We start from the raw sequence: 17643 nt of genomic DNA on the forward strand, positions 1-17643 counted from the left end.
AGGGGAAAAACAAACAATCTGCAACAATTTATGGTTATTTTATATTTTCACATTAATATAAGCCACCAAAAACACTCAAGATAAAGTTGGCCCTGTGTTAACCTTAGCAAATCATGAGAAATGGACTTTTGGAGGAGCAACACTACGTAAAATAATTACTTCAAAGTTCTTGAATTGCTTTTCTTCTCAGTCTGGTGTGACAATATATCCTCACCTCTATGTACTATCTCATTCTTGTGACACCAGTTGATCGCTTTGATGAGCTGGTAGATGTAGCTACGGACTTTATCGGGTGGGGCTCCGTTGGGCAGTTCCTCCAAAAGCTCCAGCATGTTCTGTAAAGAATAATAAATGAGCCTGTAGCCAGAGATGAGTTATGAACTGTAAAATAAAACACTGTTGTTTACCAGTTTCTCACATATTTCTGAGATAATCATAATGGCGGGGATTCCCTCCCTAACCCTTTTCTTCTTCTTTTTTTTTTTTTTTACTGAGAGGAGACACTGTCCTAAAATGACTAGAGCTCAGTATGAAAATAAAACCTGTCAAGAAATAATCACTTGGATGGATACCCTGGGAACACAGTGGGGAATACCATTATTCACCAGCAGTGTGGTTCATATGTTGCCATGGTGATGCAGTTTTTGCGCTTAACAGAGAAGTCTCAACATGCTGCAAAATGTGAGTCTGGATGCAGCAGAATGGAGACGTGTAACGGAGTTTGAAAATCATGCGTGCTCAGTAAAATATGGATAGTTTCATGAAGCTGACCCTCTCAACATATTCAAAGACCAGGTAGAGTTTTCCTCTTCTGCGAAAAGCCTCTTTCAGCTCCACGATGTTGTCCTGCTTCAGCGTCCGAAGCATCTTCAGCTCCCGAAGGGTCGTCTCCTTGACCTCCTCATTTTCTGCAGAAGAGACGGAAACGATAGTTTTTATTCCTCTTTCTCTCTCTCCATTCCTTCCTCCCTGGCTCCTCCACTCACCTTCGCTGTCCTTGAACTTCTTAATTGCCACCAGCTCGTTGGTATCCTGTGAAAAAACAAATGGCACGAGTGTTGATATGATGAAAAAAAAGACTGAGCCAAAGAGGGTATTGTTGGCTCATTAAAATCGATATTAATAAAAGAACTACAAGATGGAAAACAGTTGATGGACAAAATGTGACACAAGAAGAGATGGTTAGGATGTTTAAATTCAGTTCCTACTCTTAATATGTAAAAAAAAAAAGAAAAGAGCTGAGGCTGCTGGCAGTGCCAACACAGGAGCCATGCATGTGATCTAATTTCAGTGACTTCACCACAGGGCACTCACACTCAAACAGCACATCCTTGGCATAGCTAATTCACATCCCAGGTCTCCCTAAATCTCATTTGACCTTGCTGAATTTAACAAGCAAATGCAGTTGAAGACATCAACTATGCATTATTTAGTTTTAATAGAAATAAATAGAAAGGTTGTGTTTTTTTTGCTGTAACTATTAAATCTACTTCATATTTGGCAAGTATATGATGAACAGGAAACTCACAGTGTCGTCTGTGAGTTTCCTCACAGTGTCATCTCTGACAGGAATATCTTTGAGTGGCTGTGTGTATATAACATGAAAACGTCAATATATAAATCATGCTTTAAATAACCTGATCCAGAGCGCTCCTGGATCTATTCACCTGAACCTCACTCTCTACCTGAGTTGACCAGTCAGAATGTAAATCTCAACATGCTGGCATATGTCATAAATAAATTATTTCATGTGCGAGCAAATGTCTCAAAAATACGTTAAAAAACTTTTTTTTTTAAGTGTCTGGGTGAGGACAGTGAAAATTAAAACTCAGCCAGTATGTTTTCAGTATCAAGCCAGTATCAGGCTGGTATCTCTCTTTCTTCTACTCAAGATTTTCTGTTGTCCTTTTGTTTGCAGAGGGTTAGAGAACAGAGTCAGCCTCAGTTTGGAGATGAGTTCATGGTGCCAGGAGCCACCTGTGTTTACACAGACTTCTTATTTGTCTTGATCAGGCTTTTTTAATGCAAAGGTTTCTCTGTAGAATTTAATTTCTTAGATTTGCAGCACCAACATCATATTCCTTTCAGTTTCCTTCATAGCACCAACCATTTTACCCACTGGGTGATTTACTGCCTATCAGGCAAAATAAGAAACACACAGACCAACACCCCGCATGTGACACACACAATGTGCTGATGATGCTTGGTGTGGCTTTTCTGACCTCTGCTCATTTACCTTTTGAGCCAATGTTACATCAGCACATTTAAAAATAGCTCCAGGTCTGCTAATTTTCTGCTGATGACACGAGGAGGTCACGACTGTCACATCACACAGAACACTTTTGCTTTTCACCTCGAGAAAAGCCATGCATATTTTAACATAGCATGGCATAATAAATGTACCATGTGATGGAAATGGTGTGTTACTAATGTTTGGTCAGGTTTCGTATCAATCGATGTATATCTGTTAATGACAGGACATTGTCATTATGGTTATTAGGAAAAATGTGAAGTATATTATTAAAAATATGAATCATTTATTGTAGTTTTTCTTTTTCATCAGAAAACTGCGCAGTTATTTGTCTTTATATACACATACTGTATATATATATATATATACACATGCACATATATGTATAAAAATTATTATTTTCCCACTCAATCACATGTCAGTTACTTACTGACATGTGATTGAGTGTGAAAATAATAGTGTGAAAATAATAATAGTGTTTACTATATATATATATATATATATATATATATATATATATATATATATATATATATATATATATATATATATATATATATACTGTATATATATATTGGTTATATATATATATATATGTAATAATAATAATAATAATTATTATTATTATTATTATTTTCACACTCAATCACATGTCAGTTAGTTACTGGTGAGTTTTCACTTAAAATGACCTCTGTAAATGTTTGGCAGCTGTCAAGTTAAAAGCCTACCTACATAATAATGGACTGTTCCAGAAAACACAAAGAAATCCATGCGTTCAGTGACTAATGACAGGGCAGTGTTTCTCAACCATTTGTCAGTCATGGAACTGCTGCAAACAGCCGCCATGAACTAAAGGGTTCACAGACCCAGTCAAACTTAAGTCAGTGAAGAAAAAAGGGATATTGCAATTACAGGGAGCTGCATACTAGAGACAAAGTTTATTTATTTTGTCATTTTAATTAATTCCATGACTTTAGCAAAATGAGATTATTTTTTGCAGCATACCGGAAAAAAACAGACGGCACCCTAGGGAGTTGTGGCACCCTTGTTGAGATAGGAATATCTTGGAAATGAAGTTGCAATCCAGGATTTATATTTATATTTGGTTCAAAGTTTCCTCATTTATCCTGCAGTTATTTCACTGGATTTGACAACATTAAAAATACATTTCTTACTGATTATTTCAATAAAGTTACAAAATTTGTAAACAATTTAAAATTATTTACCTGGAAAATGACCAAAACCACAATGTTTACTGATCCAAGCAGATAGACGTGCACCATGATGGTCAACATAAAACACCTAAAACTGTGACAAAACCAGCTGATGTCTCCACTTTTGACTTCAACTGTTTAAATAATCGAATAATCCTATTGATCAACTGCTGAAATTAATTAGTGTGTAGCACTACAACGCAGAGCAGAGATACTGTACAGACACCGAGAAACACTGGCTAGCATGTAGGTTGTGCTATTGTCATAAAATCAAGATAGCATACAAGCCTCCATAACACACCCACATACGCTAATACAACACTTCCATAAAGTGGCAGAACATTGCACAGTAGCACATATTTGCTCTGCTAATTAAATGTTCCATCAAACACACACTGTTCTGTAAAATATACGTAATTTGTACAGGAACACAAACATTTCAAATGCATTTCATTCCTTGGTCGTACATTTCTCTTCTGAGTCACCAGGTTGTATTTAGACTCTATGATTCTCTCAGGTCTGTTGTTAACTCCTAACAGGGTGACCCATTTACCATCAGCACCATAGCCTCCATGTTCAATACCTTCCTCTGCATGTCCTCCCCTCCATCACAGACAAGCACACGCACGCACGCACGCACACACGCACGCACACACACACACACACACACACACACACACACACACACACACACACACACACACACACACACACACACACGGTTGCTTCGCTTTCTCCCTCTCTCTCTGCCATTCCTTTCTCTTCTGCCCTTCTTCCAGCAGAGAAAAGTAAAAATAACTGTTCTCTTGCAGTAAAGCTAAAATGCCTTCAAGTCTCTGGTTCTACATGTGAACATGAGTCCTGTACATGCTGTACTGTACATATCAGCAGTAATATGTTCCATCTTTACCTGTTAGAAACCTACTAGGATATATAGTTTCAACACAATATCTGACTACACCTCATGATGGATGGGCTCTAGCTGTTAAACATGGGCCAATCACACGACACATTAAATTAAATACTTGTGATTAAAATTAATAACCAACAAAAGTGGTTATGTCTAGATAAACATCAAATGCAGTATTGTTTGTATGAATATGTTTAAATGCTCCTTGCTTTGGTCTGTTGTGGTTTATTTTGTAGTTTATTTCCTCACGTTGGCTATGGTTTGAGTTGTTATGTTTATTTTCTATGTGTTTTTTAATGCCTCCTCTTTCTGTTTAGTCATTTTAGGCATTTTTTACTTTTGTTTTTCTCCCCTTTTGTTTCTTTTTCAGTCTCAGTTTCTTGTTCCAGATGCGTCTTGTTGTCCTCTTCGCTTTGTCCCTGTATTCCTCTGCTTTCCATTTGCTTGATATTGATGTTTTGTCACATGTTCCAGCCTGTTCCAAATTAAGATGTCTTGGTTTTGTATTTTCGTCTGTTTCTTGACTCGTCTTGCTGCATTGAACTGGTTGTTTTGGCTCTGCGGATTGATTATTTTAGGTTCTTCTGGACTTGTGTGCTGTAACAATTGTGCCTGTTTTTGGATGGAAAGCTTGAATCTTTTGCTCATTAAACCATTGAATTGCCCCCCTGGAGTCTTGGCCATGTGGTGGCACTTGGGGTTTGATTCAGTACTAATTTTTGTTTGTTCGTTCATGTGGCTAAATTTTTGTTCTACATTTAGTGCAAGTGATTTCTTTTGTAAACACTGATTATAATTCAAAAGAATGAAAAATAAAGCAAAACATAATTCTAAGTATTCATGTTTTTAACTTTTAAATTTTTTTTTTAAATGTTAATTTAAATAAGCAAAGACTCCAGATCCAAGGGCACCACCTTGTCCATAGATGAACATATTTGGAAAATCAAACAAGCAGCATATGACATTCGACAATGTCATATGACAACTTTTTCGGCCGTTGGTTCCTGATTTGAAGCTCTTCTCTAACATCATGTTCATCTTACCACAAGGTTTTATACAATACATGGTAAAGAATTCAAATAGTGCACATTTAGTTCATTCATTGTATATAATTCATGACCCATGAAATTTTCAAGAAGCACAAGGTTGAAGTTCTCGGTAAATGGACAAATGTAGGGAGCAGCAGTGTGTGTGTGTGTGTGTGTGTGTGTGTGTGTGTGTGTGTGTGTGTGTGTGTGTGTGTGTGTGTGTGTGTGTGTGTGCGTGTGTGTGTGTGTGTATGTGTGCATTTTAGAGGGTCACAAATTAATTGCCACTGTAAACTAGATTAGATATACTTAAATGGTTCCAAACTGGGAAATTCACAAAAACGTTCAGCGATGACAGAAGAGTGATGAAATGGATTTCCTCTAAATATAATCAATCTCTGACAAACACACCAGATCAACAGCATTATTAAACATTTCAAAATGCCTTTCTGCTTCTTACTCGCTCCTGTCTTGTTGATTCTGCTGCAACTCTCATCCCTCCTACACTTGTCCTCACTTACCATATCCTTGAAGTGAGTGAATTTTAACAAATACATTATGTGCTGTCAGATTGAAGTATATATATAATCTGCATGACGGTGTCTGCTGTGTCTCGGTTTAGTTAAAGAGATATAGTATTTCTTTTAGTATAAACTCTATCTTCACTTATATATGTAAAATTGAAAGGATACAAAGTAATGTGGGTCATTGCACAAGAATATTCAAAGGAAAAATTCATCTCTACAGTAATCATCCCAAAAAGGAAATTTGACCCAAATATGGTGCTTCTTTTTTTAATAAAGATCCAAATACAAAATTAAAAAAACAAAACTGAGTTGATTCTGTAAGAATACTTTCAAAAAGCTTTTATTGACCAAATAAATCATAATTTAAAGTAATCTAATAAAATGTTATTTTGTGTAAGTAATTGTTGTATCCTTGAACCTTGAATGTAGGGGAATGTCACTTCCTTTAGTTCAAGTTTGATTTGAAGCTTTTTCAGAAAGTTTGTGCCACAGGATTATACAGTTGTGGATTTTCAGTATGACATTCTCAATATGTGAAAATATCTATTTTTCTGGCTGTAATGATTCCTTATGTCTTCCTCCCTTCGGTGATCTTTCATGAAAATTTCATACTGCTTTTAACACATTTTTCAATAAAGAAAGGCAGTGAATAATTGAAAGTGTGTATCTGAGATTAAAGCACGCTTGAAACCTGAGTTAATTGGGAGATATATCACAACCCTCTTTATTTATGTTAGCATTCTGCTTTATTGGTGTTAAATTAACAAGTGAACAAATATGTGTTCAAATTACAAAATGTAAAACGCTACAACACACATAGTTTCTACATGATTCATTTCCAGTGTCTCATTTTTGACTAAATTTCAGCAAACAAAGGTTGTATCTACCAATTCAAGTTACTTGAGTAAAACTATTCTTACAAGTTTTGATAATAAATGATAAAACAGTAAGTGCTATTAACGTTGAGTTTTCTTTTGTTTAGATTATAGTTATTTAAATTTACTTTATTAATAAGACTAAATCGTGATAATAATAGGGATCTGCTATTAACCCCAATCCTCTCTGATCAATTTAGTATTTTAATCACAGTAATATTGACAGAATAAAGAGGTTGTTTCTAAGGACATTCACTCCCGTACATGTCTAATTTTACTTTTCCGTGTCTTCCTAAACCTCACTGCCTTATTTCCAGAGCATTACCTCACCACAAAAGATAAACAATATGGCAGGGTGTCTGAAAAAAGCCATAGGGAGATGTGTTGTTGTGTAAAAATCGGAATGATACAATATTGGAAACACCTGAGGCATCAGAATGTGTATTTGATTTACGAGTTCAGGTCTGGTCTGGTCAGCTACAATGTAGAATTTAAAAGGAGCATGTCGAAAGACTTTGGGTTTGAGGACTTGTGTGCATGTTTTTTGCATGATGCATAAATGTTTTCCTAAAAATGAAGACATTTGAAATGCTCCTGAGTTCATGCTCCGTTTTCTAAACTTCAAATGATCTCATGAAAATCTGTTAATGTCTTGTATTCATTTCAACAAGTAACATGAAAGCCATCTAAATCAGCAGGTATGCGAGATGAGCACTGAGTAGAATGCACGCATTCATCAAGAATATTTAAACTAATCCAAAATACAACATCCAAGCGGATTGTGAAACATTAAGTGGCTCTTCTCAGTGATCTCACAACTCAGAGATTCCTTTTTTATTCACTTCTACTCACAACTTCAACCGCTCTCTCTTTAGCACATGTTTCAACAGTTTCATGAAAATGCACTGTCATATGATTTTTATGAAATGGGGGAAAAAAGAGCAATCATGCTATAATAAAAGAAAAGAAAAGAAAAGAAACTAAACCAAAGTAACTTTGTTGCACTGCTTGTTGGATCTAATCAAAATAAAGAAGAAATTGTAAATCTACATAAATGGGAACAAGTGGAACACTAACTCTTCATATCACAATAAGGGAAACCATGAGTGGAAATAAATAGAAATGAGAAATAGTGTCTTACCTTATGTCTGCACTTAAGCACCACTCCATATGCTCCTGGATAGATGAACAGAAACACAGAAGTGAGACAGAGACTCTTGCTTCGGTCCAAACAAATTACACTTTGACCTCTTGAAACAGAAAGAAACAGGATCATAGAAATCAAGTGAGAGAACCAACAAATAATCAAGGTGAGAAAACACAGTGTCCCTGTTGTGTTCTGCCTTGCTATGCACATCGTGTTCTCAGTTGGCCATGCATATTTCTGGCCAGCCTATGGCTAAAAATCTGTTTTCAGGCAGGTCAGCCACTCTTGCATTAGTCAAGTAAAATATTTTCCATGCCTTTCCCACCCGTGTAAATGATTGTACTTTAAACCACATCACAGATGTCCTCAGAAAACATGTATCTGCTCCCAGTTGAACATCCATCTCAATTTTTAATTTGCTGCACAGTGGGGCAAGAATTAAAACCCTATATCTCCATTATCTCCTCAATACTGTACTCATGAATTAGGTTGTTAAGTGTCGGAAAACAGAGAATCTGCTCAGCCCTGTCAGTGTTATGTTGTATGATAACATAACACTGTATGTATGATTTTATTATTTTTATTTTACTTTGTGAACATGAGCCGTGTGTCAGTAGTTACTGAATACTGACAGAATCTTTGATCTGTGCTCATTAAGTCGACAAAGCCTACACACACACACGCACATGCCACACACACGCACACACACACACACACACACACACACACACACACACACACACACACACACACACACACACACACACACAGCTCTGCTTACACACAGATGACAGCCAGTGCCAGCATCATATTTCACAAATATGATGTGTCCTAGCGTACATAAAGCGGTTGCATGGCATGGTTTTTGAGGGGATGTGGATAGACCACATCCAGATACAGAAAGACATACAAGGGTAACCCAAATCATGCTTTTGGATGGGGCATAAAAGAAACTCTTAAATGTGAACAAATGTCATGTAAAGGTGAAATAACCCCAAAATATATAACAGTAGCCTTGAGAAGTGCATATTGTTTTGGATACATGCTGTGGAGAAGATGACCAAACTTCAAAATAACCATAAATCATATTCTCTCTCTCTTTTTTCTATATATGTAACCCTAAAATTTACAAAAGTAGAAAATGCTTGTGATTAGCTCTGCTGTGATATTTTGGTGAGATATGCTCCAACAAAAAGAGACCACAGATGGACACACCCTTGACTACATCTGATGGATTTAATGTCAGGTGAATAATGACTGGTTTTACTTATACCATCAGAATTTAATTGTATTTGAAAAATTAATCACAAACAAAATTACCACATAATGACTTAAAGACAAATGTTAAGTCCTCAGGAAAATTGTGTGCCTTTAAGTATTTCATTATTTAACCACATTTACTTGTGCGTGTTAACATTTGATAAATGTATGCTGACATGCAACCACTGACAGTTACTAAGAATTATCAACAGTACGATAAACACTCGGCTGCTCTGCACTCTAATATCAGAATGAAACCAGTGATGCATGTCTCTCCAACTCGCCTACAAATCAGCTGCAAATGATTCTGCAGACTGAAAGCAATCATTTCTGCATGCTTTGCAACCAAACTTAAAATCCTTATTCATCTTATTTTCTAAACAGACATCAATGTCATCACCAGAGTAAGAGTTGACCTTATTAATTCTTCAGCAAAACACACATGTACAGAAACCATGCTACATACTAATGTACGTAACTGATGCTTATGCTTATGATTTTGATAGCTTGTATATTTTCTACAAAGGTACATTTTTCAATGACAGAAAATTAAATTGGCAAAGATTGAAATTTGATTCCCTTCTTATTTTGAACTTTACCTTGGCTTGAAAGTCATCTGACAACACACAGAAAATATTAAATCTATAAATATATCATATAAATACAATAAATGCTAATCCAGATGTGTTTTCACCTCTGTTTAAAGATACAACAGCCAGTCACAGCAACAGGAAATTAAAACATGGATGAAACTTCTTCATACTAAAATGTGATAAATCAGATATGATCATCTTGTCACAAATCCTTCTGCAAAACAACTCACATCTCCCGCTTCACGATTTATAAGTTTGATTTCCTCCTCACACATCTGCTATCTCAGATTTTATTCCCAGCAGCAACCTGTACTTCAAACTTGATGTCAGTCAAATTGCCAGCGTCACCTTTAAAGACCTACCAAACAGAGATAGTCTCTACCATCCCTCAAACCTCTCCGCTACCCTAACCTTGATCCATGGCTTCATCATATTCGTCACGTCTATTCAGCTCAGAAGCAGGCACCAAACCTGCAGCGACACAACTTACCCCCTCCCAGATGAACTCATGAAAAATACACTTTAAACCACACAAATCTGTCCAAGTTTAAATACCTATTCGAATTTTAAAAAATGCATTTAATATGTGGTAATTGTTGTGCCTTACATATTCAATGTGCAAATTTCTATAATAATTTTGATGGATGAAACATATTGTTGTTTAAACCTGAATCAGTTTTATACATTTAAAAAAAATAAAAAATTCAAGTATCAAAAACTTATTTCTTATAAATAATTTCTAAACTGAAGTTTATTTGACAACAACCTTACATTAGAAAGAGGTCTTTATTTCCAATTCTTTATGTTTGTAATGTATATTTGTTCCTTTGTTTTTAGGATGAAGCCACTTTGTTTAGTGATTTTTGGTCTCAGTTTCCCTGTTAAGGTTTAGTTACTTCATGCTGTTGTTACAACCAAATGCAGTTTTTTTGGGGCAACAATAGACATTATCCAGAATGACATGTTAAAACAGTAATTTATATGACCAAACTGACTGACATACATCACATTTTGAGTATATCTACCCTTTTTTCCCCGGCCTGGTCTTTATTTGTTTGCATGTTCCACCATCTCACCCATTAATCTGAGTCCAGGATTCAAAAAATGTTAGTCTCTCAAACAGTAAGAACATGGTGAGTAAAATGTTTTGGGGAAATTAGCTGCACTTTAATACAGAATTTGGTGAATTTACCATATTATTCAGCACTACACAATTACTCTATACTTAAACTTTATGCTTATGTTTTACTTCATAAATAAATGTGACTGTATTGGGGATTTGTTTGTGTCCTGTGGCGGTGCACCAATCAAAGATGCTGTGAAGCTGTGCCACATAAACGCCATTTATCAATGACAACAACAAAAAATGGCAAGCTGGAAGCAAAAAAATGTGGAATTAAATCAGTATTTATTTTCTAGAAGAAAAATATAGATCAGCAGAGTGAGTAAGTGTGTATAACATGACAAGGAAATAGTTCTGTTAAAAAGGATAATAGACAAACAGAAAAAAATGGAGGCATGTTTAAGTCTGAATCAACATTGCATTAAAATTACAGTAGATAGTGTAGGAAATAGAGATTATGCTTCCTAAAAATAAGCCAAGACATGGCTCAGTTAGAAAAGATGGAAGTACAAGAATAAAAACCTGTCTAATCTAAACAAATGACTAATGCAGTTATCCTTGGAAGCCAGTATCAAACTACAATTTCTCAGTCTCACAAAGCCGTTCAAACTGCATCAAGTCAAAAATGCTAAACTCCTCTAAATGAGACATATTTCAAATGCAAAATCATGGCAGTGATGTCTATACTTCAGCTATACAATAAAAAAGTAAAAATAAAACTGTTACATACAAAACTTCCCAAGAAAGCAAACAGAGGATGTGACGTCAGTCTCTCTGATCACAAGGATTGAAGTTGCAGGTTAATGGTGAGTACAATCATCACTTTCAACAGACATGTAGTAAAAACCACTCACCTTCTCCCACAATGCCAAGGACTTCAAACTTATTCATCACATCACCGAGGGTGGGGGCTCCTCCAGCAGGTGAAACGAGCTGCTCGGGTTTTATCGAGGAGACTTCTGCTTTGACTGGCAGCTGATGGAGCGAACCGTAGCGTTCAGGAGAGAAGTGTCGATCTTCTGGCCACGCCCCATTTTCACTACACTTCTACCCCCAGTTTCGCTCCTCTTCACAACTCCCCTCCAGCCTTATGGGTTTTTAAATGTCAGTTTATTTGTATGGGTTTGACTCAAGCTGTTTCAGTTGTCTCTGAATTCCCTTTATTCCATGCCTTTAGGTTGTCTGTCGAACGCTTCAATCCGATCCTCTGCACAGTCACACCTGGGGGGACCAGAGACAAAATGGAGAAGTAAGATGTTACGGTATGCATCGATAGGTCATTCCAAGGTCCAACTTCCCATCATTACGTGCAAATCTGTAACACGCTGCTGGTATTTCTGGCACAGACCGGAGCTCACGAGGACATGACGATGCACAGACAGGCATTTCCTTGAGGATACATTTAAATCATGGATGACTTAAGCATGATTTCTACATCACTTCTCTTCCCATCAGCTGCAGATCCACTTTGAAGGATGCTGCAAGGGTAACAGTATAGCATGAATGTAGAATCACTGGCAAACTTCAGGTTTAACTTTGTAATTGGATGTTCTATTAAAACATTCTGGACACACATTTAGGATCTTCTAACAGCAAAATCAGCTATTCAGTTTGAACACAACTTTGATAATGATGGCCGATGCAAATAAAGACTGTGGTTACTCACTATCAGATCACCCGTGGCTGTTTGCAGTGTGTGGGAGATTTATTTAAAGGACAAAATATTAATATTGTTTTAAATAATTATTCAATTATCAGTATACTCTCTGTCTGAATAATTCACAATCCAACAAGAGAAATTCATGTAAACTTCTATTTAATTTAATTTGATCCTTTAGTGCTTGTAGTTGTTGGAAGTGGGAGTCAAGTTCTCATCTTGAAACCAGTTCTATGTGAATCTACTAACTATAAAAACCCCAAGAACTCGCTCCCCATCCCCAGAGCTGGAGGAAAAAACTAACAATAAGTCGGAGTTTCCCAACACACAACACACACTTTCATTTGTAAGGTTTTACTCTAAATGTAACTGATATCTACTGAATGTTTTGTTATATACATCCACCCATTTTCTTGTAGATGAGACAATCGTAATCGTCTCGTCTGCAGCTGGTCTTCTGGGTCAGGGGTCTTCTGGTAGCCTATCCCAGCCAGCTACGGGTGAGAGCAGGGTTACACCCCAGATAAAACGCCGGCTCATTGTGGGGCCACATGAAAGACAAACAACCACTCATACTCACACGCTCACACACTTTGGTGTAACCAATTCGACTAAGCTGCATGTCTTTGCAGGTGGGTGGAAGGATGAGAACCCGGAGAAAACCCACGCAGACACGGGTAGAACATGCTAACTCTGCACAGAAAGGAATTGAACATGGACCCTTCTTCCTGTGAGGCAATACACTAACCCACTGTGCCACCGTGCCGCCCTTGTTTTATAACACGTATAGGAAAATATAACTTTCTATATATTTTGAAAGCCTGGCTATGATGTCATTGATGACATGATCATTCATTGATGAATGATCAAATTGAGTGTTTCAATGCCAATCCACTAAACCTATGGTAATAAAATGACATCATCAGGTCCTTATGCTCAAACATATGGTGAACTCCATTTATAGAGACAGATTTTGGATGTAATAATGTGGAAATCAGTTATTAACATAAAGTCCTTCCTCCATAATGGATCAGAAATGAGGACAGGGGAAAAATAGTGTAGTGTTAGAATCATTCACCCATGTACAGAAAATACGTATATAATCCTATTTAATAAAGACAAAAGTTGTCAAAAAAGTAAAATAAATGAGTATAAAAAAGACAACTAAACAACAAGTGAACTACAGTATACTGTATGTAGAGTGGGTCCAAAAAGCTTTATACAGAAATGGAAGTCAATCAATCAATCAACTTTTATTTATATAGCGCTAAATCATATCTGAAAACATTTCAAAGCGCTTTACAGATAAAAAGCCAACAATGCCCTCCAGAGCAAGCATAAGCGATGGTGGCGGGGAAAAACTCCCTCATTGAGGAAGAAACTCCGGGCAGGACCCAGGAGTCGAGTCCCGCTCTGTGCGGAGTTCGCATGCTCTCCCCGTGTCCGCGTGGGTTCTCTCCGGACTCTCCGGCTTCCTCCCACCTTCAAATTTCCCGTAGGAGTGAGTGTGTGTGTGTGTGTGTGTGTGTCTTTGTATGTGGCTAAGCGGTGCACTGGTGTCGTGCGGCAGTGTCCCCCGCCTCACGCCCCATGCCAGCTGGGATAGGCTCCAGCTCCCCGTGACCCGCTACGGCGGATACAGCAGCGGTACATGAAAATGAATGAATGAATCTATTGGTTCTATTTGCTTGGTGATTTTAGCACATATTGGATACAATCGATTGGCCACACACATCCCACTGAAGCTTAATTTGACAGTGTCTTAAATGAAGAAATCACTGCTGGAAATTTTAATGTAACTTCATTCGTATTTTGGTCATGCATCAACTTGGTGCTTTTAATTTGGAAACTTAGGACGTGCCTGATGTGGACATAAATTTAATTTTAAATTTAAATTTGTCAAACACTAACTAATAGTAACTGCTAACAGCAACATTACAGGGGAGCGGTTTTACATCAGCGCTGTGGGATTAAAAGTAAGATGTACATATCTTATTCAAAATATTGTCAATGAAGTACACTAGTAACTCAAGTACAAATAGTATCTTGCATATTTTACTATATATTGGGGTACTATCTGTCTTGAGACATCTGCTTTTTGACTTTAGTAATAGTGGTTGTGTGCTTTAGTCCATCGCTGAATCTTAATGACTGCGGTGAATCCTCACCTTATTTTTTATGCCCCCATCAATGCTGAAAGTTTTCACATTGACCCATTAACATAGGCGTGTTGGCACAATTCTTTCACATCAGACAATTATGGTTCAAAGGTGACAGAGCCAACTGCTTTTGGTTATTCACTGTTCTCTTACTACAACATGATTACTTCCAACAGATACAGACTAAATACCTAAATTACTGAATTACCAATCACTTCCCACCCTTTCTTTGGGTTTTGTCTTACTTGCTAAATATAAGCCTGCTAGCCTGCTAGATGGAGAGGATGAACAATAAAAACGGTAATCAGGATGAGTCATAATATCTCTTGTGTCCAACACTTAAATACCTGCAGAACTTCCTACCAGCCTCAGCTGTTAACGCTCCGTTAACTTGCAGATTTCTTTTGTCGCCACTTACAAAATATTTTAAATGAATGGGTTGAAATATGCAGTAATTTCACAGATTCATAACTTAGATTCATACTGTTCTACCTGCAACTGAGAATAATAAAGTGTTTTGCCTTTGGAGGAATACTAACCCAGGCTTACTTCTCTTACAGTCACACCTCCAAAAACTGGTCTGTTGTGTAATGATATTGCATTTGGAATGGAACCATGAAATCTCCTCACAATACCAGTCCAACTTTTTTTTGTATAACACTCAATTTATTCAGCAGTGCAAATGCACTTAATGTTGATTTGGCTCCTGTGTTTGTGTGGGCGTTTTCCAATGCAGTGCACACTCCACATAGCAAGACTTTCCAAGGGAAGTGTTAATGTGGATGTTGAGGCCATTCCTGACTAGTCATTTAAGAACGTAGTCTTGCCACCGGGGACTGATTCTATCCATAGTCTCTATGAACAATACGGACAACCGATCATTCAGCAACCGAGGTGCGTTATTTCCTTTGCTCCAGGAAAAAATGTTCCTGAAAAATGGGCACAACAGAGGGTCGTTTAATGAATATGCTGCAAGCTCATGCATCCATACGGCATCCAGTTAATAGGTTAGATGTTAATAAGATGGAAACATCAGGGTGAAAATGCTGAAAATATGAGTAGAGGAGACTCAAAGATTTATCACGCAACAAACGCCTGTTGGTGCCCGCAGGCAAAGACATGAGGGAAACGAGATATGTGGGGAATGAGTGAGTTTAGGAGTGTGAATTTAATAAAGAGGTGCGTGTGTCCGCGTGAACCAAAGTGTGTGCGTGTGCGTGTGTGTCTGTGTGCGTGTGTGTGTGCGTGTGTGCGTGTGTGTGTGTGTGTGTGTGTACATGGTGTGTGTGGGAAAGCAAAAAGCAATGCTGCTCTCTCTGCATCGAAACTGCGTCTCTCTCATCGCTGCGCTGCGGAGCGCACCACCATTCCATCGCTGTCCACGCGTTTCTCAACCTACACAGCAGTCAGTGCATACATTATAACGTAGTCTAGTCCACTATTCAACAATTCACGACAGTGTTGCACAAACAAGACCAGCAAATTTATCTTTAGTCCTATCCTTGGTCATAATTTTACGCACGCAAGACAAATAGATAAGAAAAACAACCAACCGCAGTCCTTCCATCATTCAGCCTCCGTTACCTGCAGATGTGACGAGTCGCTAGTGAGAGGTGAGAAAGCTGAATCTGTGCAGCACACAGCATCACACCAGTGAAAATGATGATGTGAGAAGAGGAAGAAAACGTCATGTAGAGCGACATGAGAGGGGGAAGCCCAGGCCTGTGCGTCGTGACACGATTAGAATATCCTTGTACTCACTCAGATCTGTGGATGGGGATGAGAACGAATCCATGGGCATAACGCTGGTGACGGGGTATCCGTGTACCGTCAACAGTTCTTCAGAGGCTCCGTGTTCACAGCCTCAGCATCAGCTGGTTATAGCAGGGGGAAAAAAAAACAAAAAAAAAAACGTCAACGGGATGAGCGACGCTGCGCACAGCCAATCGGAACGGACGCGTCTGCGCGTTCCACTACTGGTTTCGCATCCAACGAAGTGTGAAAAACTTTGGGATGGAAATGGAATCCATTTCATTTGAGAAAATCCGAAAAATGCCCTATATTTGTCAGATTTCAGACTATCTGCGCCTGGTGGTGATGTTTGTTCCTCTGCAGCTCGTCTCCATTCTCTCCCACCTACACCTTCCCTACATGTGTGCACTAATTGGCCAAATAAGTGCGAATTACAGACGGTCTGTTGCGCTTGAGCAGGTGTTATGAAATGTCTGTGTTACATGCTGCAGCTTCCTTATATGCTGCATAAGTTCCACGCATTTCCACTATCACTAAAACATGCTTACTGTAAATAAACTATATTTTATATCAGCTACATTCTATAATTCTTTGACTGGGATGAAAAAGCTCTGAACCACAAAAACTCTCAAAATTGTACTTAAGTACTGCGCTAAAGTACAAAGTGCTGAGAAAATTGGGTTTATTTACTTTATATTAGTGGTTATTCTAATACTTCTTACTGCTAATAATATCTGCTCCAAACACAATTAAGATTGATAACGCATATATTAACACATTTCAAGGGTAACTTGTATCTTTTACTCCTATATCTTCTTACATAGAAAATCCTGATGAAAATGTTGACCAAAATTACAAATGTTTTGGTGGTGATCCAGAATTTTTACCCTTAGTGGTAGTAACTTAATGGATTATTCATTCAGTGTGTGAACAAAATGTGAATAATACTATTATTATATAGATATACAATCACTTTGATATTGCCATGGCACCACGTTGACATCTACCTTTGATACTTGAATAAAGATGGTAATGAAAAAGAGATTTTAGATACTTGAGCCAACATTAACATGAATGAACATCATGGCTGTTTCTAATGTGCAAAAACAGGAATAATATATATACATATATATATATATATAATGGT

General features: G+C 37.5%; 1 protein-coding gene across 1 annotated transcript in view; it reads right to left on the reverse strand.

The window, feature by feature from the left end:
- The window catches only part of cdkl5 (cyclin dependent kinase like 5), a 30264-nt gene extending 18445 nt beyond the window's left edge, over positions 1-11819 (reverse strand). The window contains exons 1-5 of the mRNA XM_068311993.1: positions 11783-11819; positions 7947-7981; positions 987-1032; positions 772-908; positions 215-335 (exon numbers count right to left, since the gene is read on the reverse strand). Coding sequence (XP_068168094.1) covers positions 215-335; positions 772-908; positions 987-1032; positions 7947-7981; positions 11783-11819 — 376 coding nt within the window. The remainder of the gene's footprint in view (positions 1-214; positions 336-771; positions 909-986; positions 1033-7946; positions 7982-11782) is intronic.
- Between the last annotated feature and the right edge of the window lie 5824 nt (positions 11820-17643).

The sequence above is a fragment of the Antennarius striatus genome, chromosome 1 (genome assembly GCF_040054535.1).
Source record: "Antennarius striatus isolate MH-2024 chromosome 1, ASM4005453v1, whole genome shotgun sequence".
NCBI classification, from domain to species: Eukaryota; Metazoa; Chordata; class Actinopteri; order Lophiiformes; family Antennariidae; genus Antennarius; species Antennarius striatus.